Below are 19,791 nucleotides of genomic sequence, written 5' to 3'. Positions count from 1 at the left end.
TTTTTAGGGCTGAATGACAAACATGACGTCAGCTAACCTTGATCATTTTGGTTGTCTAAATACAGACTATAACAAAATTGATTTGATTCCTTAATTATAACTTATTGAAAGGGCAGTTACAAATTTCACTTATTCTTGCTATGGTCACTAAAGGACAAACATTTTTGTGCTCAAATATCAACCTATCAATAGCTACCAACTGTAAAACCAGTCTTTAGTTTTTCAAAGTCAAAATAATTAACTTGAAATATATTTCATTGTCAAATAAGTTGTAAAAGAATTATTTCAAACAAATCCAAAACTTATTTTTGTTTATAGAAACAAGACAATACACAGTAAAATTGAGGAAATACAATAGTTTTTTCAATATAGTACGACAAGCCATTTTTTCTGTAAAGGACCAAATATTAGATACTATCACAAAACATTTTATCACTCATTCAAAAAAAGAATCATTCAGTTGCCCCAGGAAAAAACACACTGAAATTATTTTAGATAGCATAATAAGCTAGAGGATATAGAACATTTGAAAAACAGTTCCAAAAAATGGAATACTAAAGATGCAACATTAATTCTTAGTACATTTGTTATGGTAATGAATTAAAGCATTATAGAATATATTCAAGTCAGAAATCCTGTAGTATGAAGACATACCTTCATATGTGAACATATTATTTTATATTAATAATAATTATTCTGGTATTTATATCAGATTTATCATCAGATTTTCTTTCCTGAATTTATTAATAATTTGACCATGGAACACAAAAATATTTCATTCATTCTATAATACTTTGTTTTAATTATTATTTAGAACATAAATCAATGTAAAAATGTGGGTATATACATACAAAAATACATAAAACTAAAAAGCAAAAAAATGGCATTTAACATTTAGCCATAATAATATATGACATACTACAGGTCACATGTACATTTTCATTCATGATAACTTAGTATGCCTAATAATTATGTTAAAACAATATTCTTAAAATGCTTATGTATACAATGGAATCTTAAAATGTGTGTGATTCGAACCATTTACACTGTCTTAAGCACTCAAAAGAAAGAAACTTTCTTCTGAATAGTTCCTAAATTTTGGCTCAAATCGGCTGAGGTCCAATTCTAACGGAGAATCATTCTCTAATACTTACTGTCCTATGTTACTTATGATTCCAAATGTTGTCAACAATACTGAGTAGTACCAAAAGGGCTGGATGGAGGGGGTGGGCAGGGATACAGTGGCTGCTTCTGCATTTCCAGAACTAGCATCCCAGACGGCCCTGTCCTGGGCTTACTCTAAATAAAGCTATTGCCTCCAATGTGAATATCCATAAGGCTCCAATTAACATGGGTTTGTCTAACCTCTGATATTTGGGGTGAAGGATTAGGTTTAATTTCTCCCTGGTTGGCATCTAACTAAATTTTAGGTAGAGTCAAACTCTGAAGCCATAATTTAACACTCCGAAAGTCCAATTAAGTTACAAAAACATAGGCTTTAGAGTCTGAAAACATCAAACTTTAACCTAATTGGGTTTCTTGTGTAATAACAGATGAAAGTTGTTTCTTAATCATTAGTAGTTGTCCATTCTAGAAACTGTAATAAGCTTGGCAGGGTCCTGTGTATTATTAAGACTGCTTAGTATTTTTTCTCTAAAACCATACCCTTCCCGAAATCATGGCATAAGACTTCTTTGATGATGACAGAAATTCTATATGTAAAAGAAGTATATAATTAACCCAAGAATTTCACGGATTTCCTTCACAATTGTGTTCCAAATGAAATTTCAAAATAAAAGCCAAGTAGTTTTACACTTTAGAATACATGCTCCAAAATTAACCCATTAAGCACTTAATAATGCACTCTAAACTGTTTCTTTACCATCATCAGTAATATTCATCAAATGCCCAACTGATTAGTTTCTCCCTATTGGACATTTTTTATATATCACATTCCTAATACCCACATAGCGGCATTAAAACTGTGTACTTGCAGGATCTTCCCACTGTTAACTGTGAAAAATAAAATAAGGTGCTGCAACACATTTTTTTCTTGACTGTAAGCTGTTATTTGGCATAATATCTCAGGTCTTCTCTTTAGTCAAGAAAAGGAAAACTTCCCTTCCTGGAATACTTTTTCAGTTTTTCTTCTTCTGAAACAGACAGGCAAGTAGATTCCTTCCAATCTGATATATTGTTTTGAGATATGTGACTTCCATTTCTGGGTACATAACATTGAGAAAATTTAGCAACCAGACAGATGAAACTTCTCAGCCTAAACCGCAGAGAATAAGACCACGTATTTGCCTAGTGCAGAACTAGCACCCAGGTCTCATGTTTCCCCAGCGCATTTTCTACTGTCTCATCTCCCAATACATTTAAAAGGAGAAAATACAACTGGGTAGGGTGATATGCACTTTTTTTGTGAGCTGTTCTCAGAAATAACATTCAAATTGAATTGTTTTGCTTGGGGGTACATATCAACATTTTGAAGCAAGATCTATAGGTTCTGAGGTTCTTACTTTGGAAATGGATTTAGAAAAAAATGGGTTCATCTTAGTTCCAAACCAAAAAGCTTTAGTTTTTGAACTATCAAAGAGTTGTTAAAAGGACTGACAGTCTTCGAGTGCCCGGTTACTGAGATGCTACTCTAACTCAAATAATGAATTAATTAATTTAGTTATGGCTTATATTGGACAGTACCCTTTAAGAGACATATTTGTTATTTTTAGAAAGAAGAATTTGAAAACCTAGGGAGCCCCTAGGTTTATAATCTCTATAAAGCATTTGGAAACATGTTTTTAGGCCTATCAATACAAGGAGCCTAAGGGCTGAGAATTTCAAAAGGCAGAAGAATGAAGAGGAGTGAAGTTATCGCTTCCGGGTTCTCACAGTGCTATCCAGTTCTCATTTTCTTATCTACAAAGGTAAAAAAAGAAACTCAATAATACTATTAAAACCATGCTGGCCAACATGGTGAAACCCCGTCTCTACTAAAAATATAAAAATTAGCTGGGTGTGGTGGCACATGCATATAGTCCCAGCTACTCGGGAGGCTGAGGCAGGAGAATCGCTTGAACCCGGGAGGCGGAGGTTGCGGTGAGCCGAGATCACGCCACTGCACTCCAGCCTGGCAAAAGAGCAAGACTCTGTTTCAAAAAAAAAAAAAGCAACTATTACTTCCTCTTAAGGATGCAAAATATTTATGATGTATCCTCAAATCATTGCATGATCTCTGAGAAGAAGAAGCAGCCAGACAAAATAGCTAGGAAAAAAAATCACTGAGTTCCATTAATGAAAAATGTAATAACAACAGCAAAGTAGTGTAATTGGTCTCCGTTTAAAAATGGAAAAAACTGATGCTTGTGGGTGGCTTTGATCTACCTGCATTCAAAGAAAAGCAAGTTCTGTCTTTAAATTGGAAAACTTTAGTCAGGCAGGAGAAGTCAAGCTGAGCGGTCACTGGAAATGTTGTCCAATGAATCAGCGATCTATATTTAAATTTTTGGATTTTATATCCCAGCCATTAAATGAACCAATTCTAGTTAATGAAAAATAAACTGGAAAACATCTGTGCAATTTTGGAGATCCCAAGGCTATAATAAAAGCAACTGCTAGCATGTGTATAGTACTTTACTATTTCTGAAGCTCTTTTAACATATTTGATTTCATTTAGTCCTTACAACAACTCTGTGAGGTAAGTGTTATCAACCCCACGGTAAGTCAAGGAAACAGAGGCTTTATACGTGTTTAAGAAACTTGCCTAAAGTTGTGGATTTAATAATGAAGGAAGCCAGTCTGGGCACAGAGCAGTTCTCTTTCCATCTGTCACCCATGTCCCAACCCTGTCTCATCTCTGCTTTGCAATTGTTAGATGAGTGAGAGATTGGAAAGACAAAGCTATTTTTAATTAAACATGTTGGGACACTTTATATCCTGAGTCACTCTTTAGGATACTCATATTATGAATCTGAATTCCCCAAACATGAAGATAATGATCTTGTTAATATCCAGCATAGCACAGGATACCCTTGTAACACTGATCAAAATACGTTTACAATGTCCAAGAGAAAGTCCAGAGTACCTTAAGCAATCCTTTTCTACTCTTTTAATAAAATTTGGCTTTCCTTATACAAATCTGACTTTAAAACAACCTCGCAGTGGGGGAAAAAAGATATTTTTGGCCAGTCAACATTTCCTCTCACCTTCAGCATCTCAGTTTTCATGCTTTTCTTGACCAATAATATGTGAGGAACCAAAAGGAGGCCACTGCCAGTTGTAAAGTTACCGTTTTGAAATGCAAGGTGATCGATAGCTTCTAATAGAACTCTAAACTGGCCACAATGAGCAGGAGCTCATTACACCCCAGGCACTTGTACTCCTAGGAGGTACCATCCCATCTCCTGGACACTGTTTAAGGCTGCATTTTCTGATGCACAAATTAATTTTAATGGATGAAAACATAATTTCTCTGAAGTTTTCTCTGAATATTAAGACTGATGATGAGCTCTCTTTGTTCAGAAATAGTGCCACATTTTATGTGACTTTTAAACCAATCAAGTCTTACTTATGTTAGAAATGAAAATAAAAGAAACCAACAACAAAATATAAAGCTAGGGTGGTTATGATTTTTCCTTTAAAAATATAACTTCTGTTGTATTTCTGGGAATCAGACCTGCATATTTTAGTACAGCATGTTTCCATTAATATTCCATACAAAATAATGTCTAGTTTTTGGTAGCAATATGAAAATGCAACTAGAAACACAGTCTCGTACCCAATGAATTGATTTATGGTTATATTAATAAAGTGTATTTGTTCTTGTGATTTCTAGCTCAATTCAGCTAATGAGCCAAAAAGTCAATCACAAGAATCAAGTTGCATGAACGCAAGGCTCAAGTTGAAACAGGAATGAATTTGATGGACTTGGAAGATTTAGGTGAGTCCTTCCACATACCCGTGCTGTTTGTTGGGCTTCGATTGTTAGAATAAAAAGTCTGTCTTCTGCTCATACTGTCAGTATCTTCTTTGTTGAATTTTTCCTTCATGTTTTGGCAGCATGGGAAGCTTTGAACACAGTCCTGAAGGAGATGGCCACTAAAAAACATGTATATCCAGGGATTACAGCAGCTATTCAAGGAACCCAGTAATGCAGTGATGGTGATGGTAGGGTTTTCCGATTCTGCATGAAAAATATAAAGGGAAATCATGTAATGTAAGTGAACCATGGATAAACTCATTTTTCTATTAACTAATTAAGAAGGCATAACCTTCTGGATTATCATAGAAAATGAACTATTTTGTTTATCAATCAGGGAAATGGGGAGTGTTTGAAAATTGCTTGACTATAAAATATTTTTGTAAGCAAGATGTCTTAAAATTAATTCAAGTATTTTAAAAACACTATCAAAATATTTAAATAGAATTGAGTGGGAATTTTATGAGGTTAAGACTATTAAATAATTGATTTTAAAAATCTCTATCTTCTATACTCGAACTAGCATGTGCTAATGACACAGCAGTTACAGAATGGCTACAATTGTAATGAAATTTTAAGATAATTTTAAATAACCATGTATACCAAATTGTATTTATCCTAATAACTCAGGAAAAAATATTGCATTAGGGATCAAGTTTAGTAGTTTTAAATGTTCTTATAATATGAAAACCGTACAGAAGAAGTCCCTGGATGATATAAGCTTTAGTTGTTTTTCTTTGGTTAGAAATTTGGTTCGATTTTAAAAGAAAACCATCTGTGGTTGTGGTTCAAACAAATTATATTAAGAAGAACAGCAGAATTAGGAAATTCCAACAGGATTCTAAAATATTTTATGATAATCAGCACTGGTAAACTGCATAAATATTATAACCTTTCACAGTGGAGCTACCGTGCTGATAATATACCTTTTCTAAAAATAAGAATAATCAATAAACACTGACTTTTCCTTGATTATTAAATATAAACTTGGATCTTCTCACTCTTGTTATGCCAGAAAACAATTACAGGTTATTATTTAATCATACTTAGTGCTAAGATGCTGCTATCAAAGGTGATCAGGAGCCATGGGTAAGATGGTATTCACAAAGAATGAAAATCACCAACATATCTATGCACAATTGAAGTTTTTATTACTTGAGTGTAAATTCTGCTAAAGCAATAATTAGACTGAATTTCTTTATTTGATGGACAATATGAAGAGGCTTCTAAGATCAAGCAAGATAAGAAATAGTAAACCAAAAATAAAGTGTTTATATTGTATTTTTCATTATCGCTAGTATTATAGTCAGTAAGAATATCTAAGTTAAATTCATACTGAAATGTTTTATTTGCAAATATAACTTCCAAAGCATATTACATACCTCCCCTACTCCAATTCCAAAAAGCAAAAGGAGAACAGCTACTCCCAGATACCTATTTCCTGTTACCAGAAACATTCTGGTAACAACTGTACCATTGAATTTATTTGGTTTGAGTTCCGACAAGCATTGGAATTTATTTAGTTTGAGTTTTTGTCTTTACTAGAAGAAAATATTTTCAAGATGCAAAATTAAATAATTTTTTTTGTAAGTCACTGTGAAGTTAGTTTTTCTAGTTTGGGAAGGAATTAAAATCAAACACAATAGTAGGTGTAGAGAACATTTCCAGTAAACTACTGTAAGAGTTGGGTGGAGAGATGTAGAGCCGTGTGGTCAAATGAGTGGTGAAAGACTAATGAATTAGTCTAATGAATTTAGTTTATCAATAATTCTGCTTTGAAATACCAAGAAAAAACTATTAATCATTGTTAGAAAAAAATAGATTATAACGAGAAAGGAACATTATTAGCTAAATGCCAAATTGGAATTACTCACCTTCTAAAGAATTTTTCTCCAGCTTTCTTTAGAAATACATATCTGTTTCTATCCTTGCCCCTGAGGCATTTCTACACATTTTTAAAATTAATTGTAATACTTTTCATAATCCAACAAAAAGCAGTTGTGACAGTAAAAATATTTCCCTGAATCCAATAGACCTGAAATGGTGTTAATACAGTAGCTAGTGATTTAGCAAAAGTCATTCTTCGGCTTTGTAGTTGCTTGGCAGACTCTAGGACACAGTTTCTGGAATTGTGGTCTTAGGATCATTGCACACTACAAATGCAGAGTCCTGAGCCCCATTCCAGACATTCTTAATTAGAATGTCTGCATGGGGAATCCAGGAATATGCTTTTTTTTTTTAAACAGTGTTCCTCCAAGGTGCGACTCTTATGTACACATAGAAGTTTAAAAACTACTGCCCTAGAAGATACTATGAAGAAAATTGCTAGATTCTCATTTTCTCTCTCTCTCTCTCTCTCTCTCTCTCTCTCACACACACACACACACACACACACACACACACACACACACACACTCCTATCCCTGCACTTTCCTCTATTTTCCCGGCACGTACCGGTCCAGACGGACTTGGGATCCCAGACAGACCACATCTGGATGATGAAGAAAGGCGCCCAGCAGACGATGTAAGCCGTCACGATCACAAAAGTCATCTTCACCGTGCGGATCTTGGCCCGGGAAATGGACTTCACGCTGCTGACACAGGGTGCGAGCAGGAACCCCTTTTGGAAGGCCACACCCGCTTGCTCTGCACCCTTGCTCTGGCGCGACGCCGTCTTCCCGCGGACGTTGCGCCAGATGTTGTAGCAGATGAAGCCGTAGCAGGTACCCAAGATGACCACGGGCGCCACAAAGATGCCGCCCGTCATCCAGGTCACGTAGGCACGAGAACCCCAGGGCTGGATGAAGGTGGCCCAGCAGTCGCGGGCCTTGGTGACATTGTTCACCTCGATCATGGAGAAGACGAAGTACTGCGGCGTGCTCAGCACGAAGCTCAGCACCCAGGCGGCCGCGATCATGAGGCGCGAGCGGCGCGCGGGCTGTTGCAGAGTCTTGAGCGGGTGGCACACGGCGATGTAGCGGTCGGCTGTCATGACTACCAGCATGTAGGCCGACGCGAACATGCCGAACACCTGCAGGTGCTTCACCACGCGGCACAGCCAGTCGGGGCCGCGGAAGCGGTAGGTGATGTCCCAGCACATTTGCGGCAGCACCTGGAAGAATGCCACGGCCAGGTCGGCCAGGCTGAGGTGTCGGATGAAGAGATGCATGCGGGACGTCTTGCGCGGCGTCCGGTGCAGAGCCAGCAGTACGCTGCTGTTGCCCAGCACGGCCACCGCGAAAGTCACCGCCAGCACGGCGATCTCCAGTTTGGCCAGCTCCTCGTTGCGCACGTCCCTCGGTGGGCCGTTGCCTTCCCCGAGGGCTTCGGCCTCCCGGCTTGTGTTGCCAGCGCCGGTGGCCAGGGGCCACCATGGGCTGGAGTTGCCCGAGGGCCCCGCGTCGGGACCGGCGGAGAGACGCATGCTGTCCATGCAGTTCCTACTCGGCCCTCTTCGGAGCTCCAGCCCTCGCGGGCCGCTCCCTCCCGGTCTCGGAGGACTTGGGCTCCTCGTCCGAAGCGCAGGGTCTTTGGCGCGCTCGCAGCTTGCCGGGCTCTGCGATCCCTCCAGTGGGCGTCTCCCGGAGCAGCGTCCCGCCTGCCCACTGAGCAGCTCTCAGCAGGGTGAGCTGGCCCCTCTCCCTGCTCTGCCTTTTTTCAACTTCGGCGAGGTCGGGAAGGTGAGCTCCGAGCTTCCGGAAGCACTGGGTTCCCAACTCAAGTATTTATGCGGTGCTTGTTTCCTTGGGACGCGCTCCCTCCCGCCCTATTGCCGGAAGACTGCTGGTTGCCTACTCCCCGCTCCCTGGAGTTTTATTTTTTTTATTTTTTCCTCTCCCTACGTCGGTGTTTGTCCTCTGCATCACTGTTGAGGGGGTGGAGCTGGGAGACTCGCAGATTCCTCCGCACAGTAGGTGGGATCGTGGCGCTTTCCCGCTTTTCCTTTCCAAAAACTTGGACAACTGGACGCGTCATGCCTTTTCTGGGCTCGTAGCCGTTTCCACAAGTTTCCCTCACTAGCCTTCCTCGCTAGCCTCCTTAACCATGCATTTGACTTCAACAGGCACGCTAAGCGCGATACCTGGAAACCTCCAGTCCACGCACCGGCGTCCACGCATCTAGCTCCTGCACCTGAACCTGGCTCTCGACCTCACCTCCTCCGGTCCGGGTTTCTTCCTTCTCACCGAGCTCACCCGTGCAGCAGTCTGGCAAATTTTATTCCCCAGGCAAATTTTCCCGGGGCAAACATTTCTCCCCGCTCGTGACTTAAAGAGCTATCTCTTCCTAGTAACGTCTTTGATGCATGCTATTTATTACCCTATGTTTGCGACGGGAAGAACGCACTCATCACTTTGCAGCCCGCATGGCTGCTGTGCCTGTATTCACAGCGGGGTTTGGGGGGAGTGTCTCCTGGTTTTCTCTATGGAGACTAGGGACTTAAGGAGTTTTCTCTAGATTCCTGGGGTTTTCTGCGGGAAAAGCCTGATTCCCACAGCGGGGATGGCGGAAATTTGGCCGCAGTGGTCCGTGGGGACCGTCTGGTTACTACTGAGTCGTGGGGACATCTTTTTGGGTGGACAAAGAGCAGCTGCCGGACAGCGGCCACCCAGGCAGTGCTGTCCAGGGCAAGGGACAGAAAACCCGCCCGGCTCCTGTGCTCAGGAGTAAGAAAGAGGAAATCTCAAGAGAGGAAAGAGGCCCTGGGAAGGAGGGGAAACAACCACCTACCTAGTAATCCGTTACTGTGAACAGCTGGAGCCCCTCTGCAGGGCGGGAGGGAGGCAGAAATGCGATCTCCCTCAGCTCTGTTTTAACGTTGGTGAAGATATGCCTCGACGGACAGCAAGGGGGAGCTGTTTTCAGGCAATTTTACAAAGAAGGAAGAAAGGAAGCCGTTTCTGCAGTTATCTGCTATGTAGATGCAGGAGCATGACTTTGTTGGTCAGAACGTTTCTGTATTGTGGCCGTGGTATAAATTTGATTGCCTCAGAAAAATATCACCCTCTGTGAAACGTAGGCAAAAAATGCAAAAGATTTTATTCATTGCAGTTCTCAGTAATAATTCCACTTCACTATCCAGTTCGTTCATGCAGAGTTACCAAGGTTGTCACGTTGAGATGCTGGACTTGAAATCTGGAGTCCTGCTTCCTGTGGCTAGATAATCCTGGGTCTGTGCGTCTTATAAATGGAAATGAAAGGACCTGCCTTTCCTGTTGTTGAGGTCATCGGGAAGATCAAGTAAGACAATGTTCTGTATGGGGGAAATGCTCTAAAAACTGAAAGCTGTGTTGTGTTGGTTCATTTTCTCCAAGATATCCAGGAGGCAGAAGATTGAAATGGTTCAGGGATGGAAGGTAATAGGTAAAAGGTTTCCAGACCACCTGTCTGGAAAAAATCCTCCAAGCAATTAGGTAATAGTCACTGACTCAGAGAATTCACTTTCTTTTAAGTCACAAATTACACTATTAGTGCTCCTGATGAGAAAGAATGTTGACTGAACCTAGTGTCTGGGTATTGCAAAAGTGGTCTGTTGGCCACAGCCTAGTAATTTTGTATCTCTTGGCCCTACACACTTGAGCTTTTAGGTTTTTTTCAGGAGAGGAAATCTGCAATACAGGCTCACCAATATCTCTGTGGAGGTTCTTATTCCAGGAGATAGGGTGGTGGCCTCTCAGGAAATCATCTGTGTCAGACAATCTAATCCAATTATAAAACTATATCCAATTATCCAAATTATAAAAATAATCTCTCAAGTTATGTTGGTGGATACAGTTGGAAGATATTATTGTTCAGTGACAACAGTACCAATTATCCATATATATCAAATGTATATATGCTTGATACATAGATGTATGTTTATATGTATGCATCTGGCCATTCTATGTATCATGTATCAATCAATCATCTATCTGTCTATCTATCTATCTATCTATCTATCTATCTATTTATCTATCTATCTATCATCCATCTATCTGTCTCTCGCTGGTTGTGCTGGATGCCATGGGGCCTGGAAAGCAGGAAAAAAAAATGTTCATCGCAGATTGTAGAACCAGTCCCTTTTTTTAACCCATAGAGTTTTAAACATGTTTTAACTGGTTTTATATACAAAGGAAAGCAGGACTATTACATATGAGGCACTACTCATATGCCTCACTGGACCTGCTATTAAAGTTACCCCATAGAGAATAAAATAATTGTGGTCTTAAAATATGAAAAAGAAAACACCACAGACAATATTTTATGTGGCACCTTGTGCTTTTTCTTAGAGCAATTTACATTTTCTCTGTACTTTTTGTATTATTAAGACTTACCTTTTCCCTCTTACTCTTTGTAGACTTCAGTTAACAAATTTTAGGGGTGAAATAATGAAAAAAATAAGGAAGTTGTGCATACATATCCTGGAATAATCATTCTCTTTCATTTACCAATCTTCTTTCCTCTCACTTCATAATTCCAGATATTTGAGAAGTACTTCAGTTCATGGAAGCAGCTATCTCCTTCACTTACTAGCAGTAAGACTTTGTTTTCATCTTCGAGTTTCAAATTCTTCACTGTAAAATCTTGGTGATTAAACACAATGCAGTTGCTGCAAGGATTATATAAATGGTTGTTTAAATTTCTGGCATTTTATCGGTGTTCAAAACATTTTCTTTTTTTCATACATGTAAATCCTCCAAATTACCATCTATTTTACCATTAACATTTTCCCTTCCAATTAAAGCAACATATTCCCAATTTACATATGTGCAATGAGAAGAGTTTTGTGGTTAAATATGTTGGAGAAGTGCTGTGTATGCATCCCACCCTCTCCTGGTGATTTATACATAAAAAGGACCTGAGAAACTTCAGAAAAGAAACTTACTTAACCTTGTTCATCAATGTTTTCCAAGGTTATTTTACCATGGAAACCCCCCATTTTTTTACTTTCCCCATGGAATGGTGATGAACATGTCACAAGACAAGGTAACAGAGCAGGAGCATCACCATCCTGCCATTTTAAAGTTCACCTTGATCAAAAACCACCTAAATCCAAAAGGCATCAGCCTAATGGCTAAGGCCAGAATGACCATGAGCCACAAATAACATCTCTTACCAGAAACATTCCAAACCCCTCCCTGACCAGAGACATGTCAGCCCCAAGATAACCTCCCCTCCAACCAGATACATTCCAACCCTGCAACTGACTTCTCCGTTATACAGAAACATTCCACGCCGGTGATAAGTTCTGTTACCCTTAAACCAATAAATACTCTTAATCTGTAACAGAGAATGCTCCTGACTGAAATTGGCCAGAAGCCCCTCTCAGGTTTATTCTCCAAAATAAACCTGTCTTTGAATGTTGAGCCACTTTTTGTGTTTCTTTGCATATTTGATTGCTTCTTCTGCCCTATTGTTCAAGCAAAAATGCAGATTCACTGAGCCAGACTAAGGCATAAGTGACTATTCCTCTACCCTCTTCACATGTAAGTTATCTATTCAGTGAAAGACTAAAGACTCAAAAGAACACAACCATTTGTCTCTTATCTATCTATGACCTGAAACCTCCCACTTTGAGTTGTCCCACATTTCCAGATTGAACCAATGTACATCTTACTTATATTAATTGATGTCTTATGTCTCCCTAAAATGTATAAAACCAAGCTGTACCCTGACCACCTTGGGGACATGTCATCAGGACTTTGTTAGGTTGTGTCATGGGACTGTCCTTAACCTTGGCAAAAATAAACTTTCTAAATTGATTGAGACCTGTCTCAGATACTTTGGGTTCACAAAGACTAGGAAATCCTGTAGGATCTGCACTGGTTATTACATATTTTTGGTTTCCTCTTTGGTAAACCAAGTACAGGGCAATCATAGTAGTAATAGTAATAACAATGACACTAGTGACAATAATAATAGATAATATGAACATTTACTGACATTTGTTACCTATACAATAGGTAAAGTCAATAGCATAGTGCATGATAGTCCAATGATCACAACACCAAGAAGGATTTAACAAGATTTTATGCAACAAGTAAGGAGGACACCAGGGATAGTTCCCAAAGCAGTGTCTCCCCTAACAATGGTGAAAACAGGGCTTTTATTGGGCTGGTTAGCTCAGTCACTGTATGTAGAGGTGGAATAAAGGCAGCACAGATGCAGATCATGCTTCCAAATACTGGCATGTTTAGAAAATGACCAATAAGCTCCTCCTCGGGTGGGGTTTTTAGTATGATAATGAGGAGAGTTTGCCAAAGTTCATCTCCAGTCAGGCATCTCTGCATATGGCCAGTTTTTTGTTTTGCTGGGGCTGAGCTTCTTCCTGGAACTTTTTGAGACAACATGAACTCAAGTTGTTGTTATGAATGGGTACTTTTTCACAATGCATACCCAAAAACCCAGGAGCCCTGGGTTACACATTGACTAAGTTCTTACTTCATGAGCAAAGTGTTTTATATTCATTATTTCATATAATCTTTAAAATAATATTTACTATAAACTGTATAACAACACAGTTATTATCCCATTTACAGATGAATAAAACAAGGATTACAGAGGTTAAGCAACTTAACCGCAAGGCTGAGCCGGGATTCACACACAGCTCCATTTGAAGACAAGGCCTGGGCTCTCCCCTCCATACCCTGATGCCTCCCATACACATGGAAAGCACCTAACACATCTTTGTGGAATGAGTTAACAAATGTTGTAGTAGAAACTTATTTTCGAGTACTGAATGAATATAAAATTCAGAAAATGCTTAGTGACTGGATAAATTAGAGAACAGTTCTTGAAGAGCTGCCTTTGAGCAGCACTTAAATCTCTACAGGATCCCTCTGAAAAAGCGGGTCAGCGTTTATATGTGGAAGGTGGAAGGGACTTAAATGGTTTTAGTCTTTCTTCTCCCTTGGGAATCCTGGTCAGGTAACTGCATATGTGGCTTTAAAAGTTATCCAGGGAATGAACTTCCTTAACTACACCTACACACACACACACACACACACACACACACACACACACACACACAAAGAGGAGAGTGAGAGTGAGAGTGTATTGGATTCTAAAAAGTGCTGCAAGTCAAGCATGAAAAAACACCAGGTCTTCATTATACTATTTACTCTATAGGGTAAAATTAAAAAGTGAGAACAGCGTTTTGTCTGACATGGAGTTTTATTTTCTTATCTGCTAATGCGGGCTTACATGTATGAGTGCAGAGCTAGGACATTAAAGAGAGGCTACCATGCTCAACAAAATCTTAAAGTATTCCGATCTTTGTTGATGATATATTAGAATCTCATCACTTCTTAAAACAAACAAACTCATTCCTAAGTCAGCCATTACAGTATTAGTAGAAAAATCACTGCAGAGAAAACCATTTCTAAAATCAGTATTATTTATATGTTCAGAAAATCAGTTTGCTTTTAAAATTACATGGTTGATTTAATTTAAATGGCTTTTTAAAATTTAAAATCATTTAAATGGTTGAGTTTAAGACTTTTGCTCCTAATGAATTCATATTCATTTGGGTGTTCTGCATCTTCATGGTCAGCAGTTTTGCTATCCTATCTAAATTTGATCATCAAGACTCATTCTTCCAGCATGCTGGCAACATTGAGACTACCTCTGTGTATTCATTAATTTGTTTTTCACAAGTGAAAAGGTTTGCATTGTTTGAAGGGTGCTGAACAAAGTTGTGATACTATAATTTTTTGTTTATCTGCTGTGAATACTATTTATTAGAATTTTTAAATACTTATTTGCCTCTATTTTTCTTTAGGTTTGACAGGGGTTAGTTTTTAAAAAATATATTCTTTTTTGTTTCGTTTTTAGGCATATTGAATTTAATTTCAGTAATCAAATGATTTTTGACACAAGGTCTCACTCTGTCACCCATGCTGGAGTGCAGTGGCATGATCACAGCACTGCAGTCTCAACCTCTCCAGGCTCAGGTGATCCTCTCACCTCAGCCTCCCAAGCAGCTTGGACTACAGGCACATGACACTGTGCCTGGCTAATTTTTGTATTTTTTGTAGAGACAGGGTTTCACCATGTTGCCCAGGCTGGTGTCAAACTCCTGGGCTAAAGTGATCCATCCACCTTGGCCTCTCAAAGTACTGGGATTACAGGTATGAGCCACTGTGCCTGGCTAGGCATATTTTAATGATGTGTAAACTTGCATTAAGAACACTATCACATAATCAGATTATGCATTTGTTAACATAAACTTTATCAGGAAAATGCAAAATATAAGAGTAAAACCACAAACTGCCAAGTTTGAAGCAACATATTCTGTTTCTATTCTTTACTCCACTCCTATGCCACACCATCTGTCACCTTACATACTTGCAAGGTGCTTCAAAGTTTTTCAAAAGCCTTTTTACCTATCTCCAGTAATATGGAATATGTTGCATTTTATTTTCTGTTAGGATTCTATGGTGAAGATTATATATTTATAACTAACTTATACTTGAAAAAGCAGACGTGTTACCTGAGAAGAGGTTTGATCCATTGGATTGCAACCTCAATGTACATGAGAAAGTTTCTAAGATTAAATTTCTCTGAATATATTTAAAGTATGGACATGAAATGGAATAGGCTTGAAATATTTAGGGCTTTACCTCAGTGTTCCTGAACAGACTTTTACCTGGAAATGTTCTTTGATTACCGGGTAAGTCAACAGGAAGAAATAACAAGAGAGACGTCATCATTGCAGTTTCCTAAGTACTTGCTTAGGAAACTTGGCCGGTGCTCCTTATTCATGTCTACATTGAAGACGCTATTAAAAGGGAAGAATTAATATGTAACTGATGTTCAGAGAAGGCTTCTACACTTTCCAGAATCTCTGTTTAACCTTGTATTTGAATAGCTAGCCCATCTGCTCAACAATTTAACTATTCCTTCAATGATGATCTCTCACTGCCAGGCAAGCATTTTAGAAAAATGCTTTACACAATTAAATTCTGTATGGATTTATTTTATCATAATGGAATGATAACTTCATGTACTCAGCCGTAGAAGATTTGGCAGAAAAATCTAGAATACGTTTCAACATTACTTTTACTACAGTTATGAATAAGGCAAGGAAAAAAATGAATCTATATGCATTCATTTATGATAAAAATAACTATATATTTTACTACTTAGAACAATATTATTTTAATTTTAAAATGTTTCATTCTAAGGCCAGGCACAGTGGCTCATGCCTGTTATCCCAGCACTTTGGGAGGCCGAGGTGGGCAGATCACCTCAGATTAGGAGTTCAAGGCCAGCCTGGTCAACATGGTGAAACCCCATCTCTAGGAAAAATACAAAAATTATCCGGGTGTGGTAGTGGGCACCTGTAATCGCAGCTACGCGGGAGGCTGAGGTGCAAGAATTGCTTGAACCCGGGAGGTGGAGGTTGCAGTGAACCGAGATTGTGCCACTGCACTCTAGCCAGGGTGACAGAGCAAGACTCCGTCTCTAAATAAATAAATAAAATATTTCATTCTAGTCCTAGTATCCACAGGTAATCACATTTATGATATGCTTAAGTTTATAATCCTTTTTCACTGTGTGTATGTATGTGTATCTTTTATAAAACTAAAATTAGACCATATTTTTTATTTTTCAATTTAGTAACATCATGTAAACATCTCTCCATGTCTTTAAATATTCTTTTACATCATTAGTTTCATGGATTCATAGTTCTTTATCCTATTAATGTGCCTACTTCATTTTCTATTTTCTCCCCACCCCTTATTTTTGGAAAAATGTTGGCCTCCCAGCTTTTCCCCTTGTTTTTATACACATGCTGCCTATAGATACCTCTTTATTCATATTCATGTTTATTTCCTAAGGTTAAATTTCTGGAAGTGGAACTACTAGGTCAAAGATTATGTAAAATTTTGATTTGGTTATCAAATCACTTATACACACACACACACATTTTGAAAAATAGAGTCAGAGGCTTACTGTCTTGCTCAGGCTGGAGTGCACTGCCACGATCATGGCTCACTGCAACCTTAAACTCCTAGACTCAGGTGGTCCTCCCACCTTGGCCTCCCGAGTAGCTGAGACTACAGGTGTGTGACATAATTCATGGCTGTTATTTTAAAAATGTTATTAGAGAAAGCGTCTTGCTATGTTGCCAGGATGATCTGGAACTCCTGGCCTCAAGCGATCCATCTTCCTGGGCCTCCCAAAGTGCTGGGATTACAGGTTTGAGCCACTGTGCCCAGCCTATATATCCACACTAATGCCTAATCAGCAATAAATGAGATTGCTCATTTTCCACAGCTTTGTGAACACAGAATAGTCCCATTAAAAAGAAAATCTTTCCAAATTTGATAAATGAATAAGTATCTGATTGTTTTAATGTATTTCGTTAGAAATATTTCATCGTTTTTGTCTCATTATTTACTTAATAATGAGTTAAACATTTTCATAAATGTCTTATAACTTACAAACAGAATCTGGGAGTGCTGAATTGTGATAAAGGAACTGCTCAAGTTAGAAATATTACTTTTACTTTTCTTTGAGCTGTTATAAATTATACAGAAAAAATAATACATGGTATATATGCACCATAAGTAGCAGGAGCTGTAATCCAGGTTTTGCATACATTATCTTATTTAATCCTCACAAATCTAATGAGATGGATTAACCACTATTTTACACGTAAGGATGCGGACCTCCGAGAGGTTAAATAAATTGCCCGAGAACACACAGCCAGTAGTGACTCTGCTCAGATGGCATATTTGGGTTTTCTTACTTCCAAGACTGTGCTCTTCCCTTCTACTAACTTGTTTCTGATAGAGTAACTCTTTCCACATTTGCTGTCTAGCTTGGTCTAGATAGAAAACATTTTTTTCTACTGCCATAATTCTTGCCATGGCTGTTACAGAGTTCATTTGTCCTCATAATTGGACAGGGCTAAGGGGGCAAGAGGCTTTTGAATTTCAATGGTAACTCTTGACCATCTGAGGATCTCTTGAGATTCTGTTTCCTGGGTTTAAAAGAGCTTCCCTTTTCATCTCTTAACAATGTTGACAAATTAAAACCTGTTTTATCTGCTTCATGTGGACCAATTCAAGCTTCACCTTGCCTCCTGAGTTGACTGAGACTTTCAGTGGGAGAAACAACATTAGCCAGCTTGGTGTGGCAACTCTACCCCGACAAAACCTTATGAAATTGAAATCTTATTGTAAGCCTCATATTGCCTTCACAAAACTCCAGAATAAGGCCTCACTGGAGGATATCCTGGGTTTAGCAATTAGTTTTGGCAATAGAGTATACTCTAGGGCACAGTAATCCCATAGAAAATAAAACTAGGAGTTTTTGGCTTTTTAAATGTTTTGTTGTATGACTTTGTTTTAATCAAACAAATATTTTATATCAGTTAAAATGTAATTTGCAAGATCAATGATGTGGCTTAGAAAAAAATAGAACTTCAGGTAACAGAGGCATCTTAATTATTGAAAGGAATCTGACTAAAACTACAATTAGACAGTTAAAAATAACAAATATTTTGAAATATAATTGTTTACAAACAAGTAAAAGAACAAACGGGATATATTTAACCCCAAAATGGCTTGAGATATCATAATTTACCTTTCAGATTTGGTAATTGAATCAATACACATATATAAGAATAATTATGTTTTCATCATGTAAATGTAAAAAATGTTATTAATTATGATTTTGTGAGTTAGCTTGAAGTGCTATACTTATCAGTAGTAGCTTAAAATTAATTAATTGTAATATCATTTGAAAATATACCAATTTTTTGTAACCTCTTAACACTTTTTACCTTCTATCATAAAACATTTAAAATACATTATTTGATGTGAGTCTCAGAACAGTGTATATTGCAATATAAGTTGCAGAATACCATTTGCATCTTATATTGCAATGAATTTTCTCTCATGATGCTTCTGCCATTTTTTTTTGTGCTAAGTGTTTCATTTCTTTATTCTAAATTTTTAATTGACACATAATTATTTTAAGCCCTGTTTTATATTATGTGCATTTTTTTTCTGGAAAAGGTTTTGATAGTAAAATATCAAAACTAAGTCATTACAAGAAAGATAACATAGAAAACTTAAAAAAGCAATAACAAAGTTAGCCTTCTTTTATTACTCTTTTTATTATATAATAAACTCTTTTTATTATATAATTTATTATATAATTATACAATTTATTATACAAAATAGTATATTTTGTATAATTTTATTATACAAAATAGTATAATTGTTTCTGTATAATTTTATTATACAAAATAGTATAATTGTTTCTGTATAATCTTATTATACAAAATAGTATAATTGTTTCTGTATAATCTTATTATACAAAATAGTATAATTGTTTCTGTATAATCTTATTATACAAAATAGTATAATTGTTTCTGTATAATCTTATACAAAATAGTATAATTGTTTCTGTATAATCTTATTATACAAAATAGTATAATTGTTTCTGTATAATCTTATTATACAAAATAGTATAATTGTTTCTGTATAATCTTGTTATACAAAATAGTATAATTGTTTCTGTATAATCTTGTTATACAAAATAGTATAATTGTTTCTGTATAATCTTGTTATACAAAATAGTATAATTGTTTTTGTATAATCTTATTATACAAAATAGTATAATTGTTTTTGTATAATCTTATTATACAAAATAGTATAATTGTTTTTGTATAATTTTATTATACAAAATAGTATAATTGTATTTGTATAATTTTATTATACAAAATAGTATAATTGTATTTATACAATTTGTTATACAATTATACAATTTATTATCATTATACAATTATACAATTTATTATACAAAAACTTTTTATTATA

General features: G+C 37.3%; 1 protein-coding gene across 1 annotated transcript; it reads right to left on the bottom strand.

The window, feature by feature from the left end:
* Nucleotides 1-294: 294 nt before the first annotated feature.
* AVPR1A (arginine vasopressin receptor 1A) lies at nucleotides 295-9,258 on the bottom strand. The gene is made up of 2 exons (XM_016923126.4): nucleotides 7,433-9,258; nucleotides 295-5,182 (listed from the first exon to the last, which is right to left on the bottom strand). Exons 1-2 carry the CDS (start codon nucleotides 8,409-8,411, stop codon nucleotides 4,896-4,898), a joined length of 1,266 nt encoding a protein of 421 aa, XP_016778615.1. The 5' UTR covers nucleotides 8,412-9,258; the 3' UTR covers nucleotides 295-4,895.
* Nucleotides 9,259-19,791: the final 10,533 nt, after the last annotated feature.

The sequence above is a fragment of the Pan troglodytes genome, chromosome 10 (genome assembly GCF_028858775.2).
Source record: "Pan troglodytes isolate AG18354 chromosome 10, NHGRI_mPanTro3-v2.0_pri, whole genome shotgun sequence".
Lineage (NCBI taxonomy): Eukaryota > Metazoa > Chordata > Mammalia > Primates > Hominidae > Pan > Pan troglodytes.
The sequence above is the reverse complement of the archived record's forward strand: the minus strand, read 5'-3'. Positions and strand labels throughout refer to the sequence as shown.

Coding starts and splice junctions, on each gene's coding strand:
- AVPR1A (XM_016923126.4), bottom strand. CDS start 8,411: ATGGACAGCATGCGTCTCTCCGCCGGTCCCGACGCGGGGCCCTCGGGC. Junction 5,183..7,432: donor TCCCAAGTCCGTCTGGACCG/GTACGTGCCGGG, acceptor TTTTTCATGCAG/AATCGGAAAACCCTACCATC.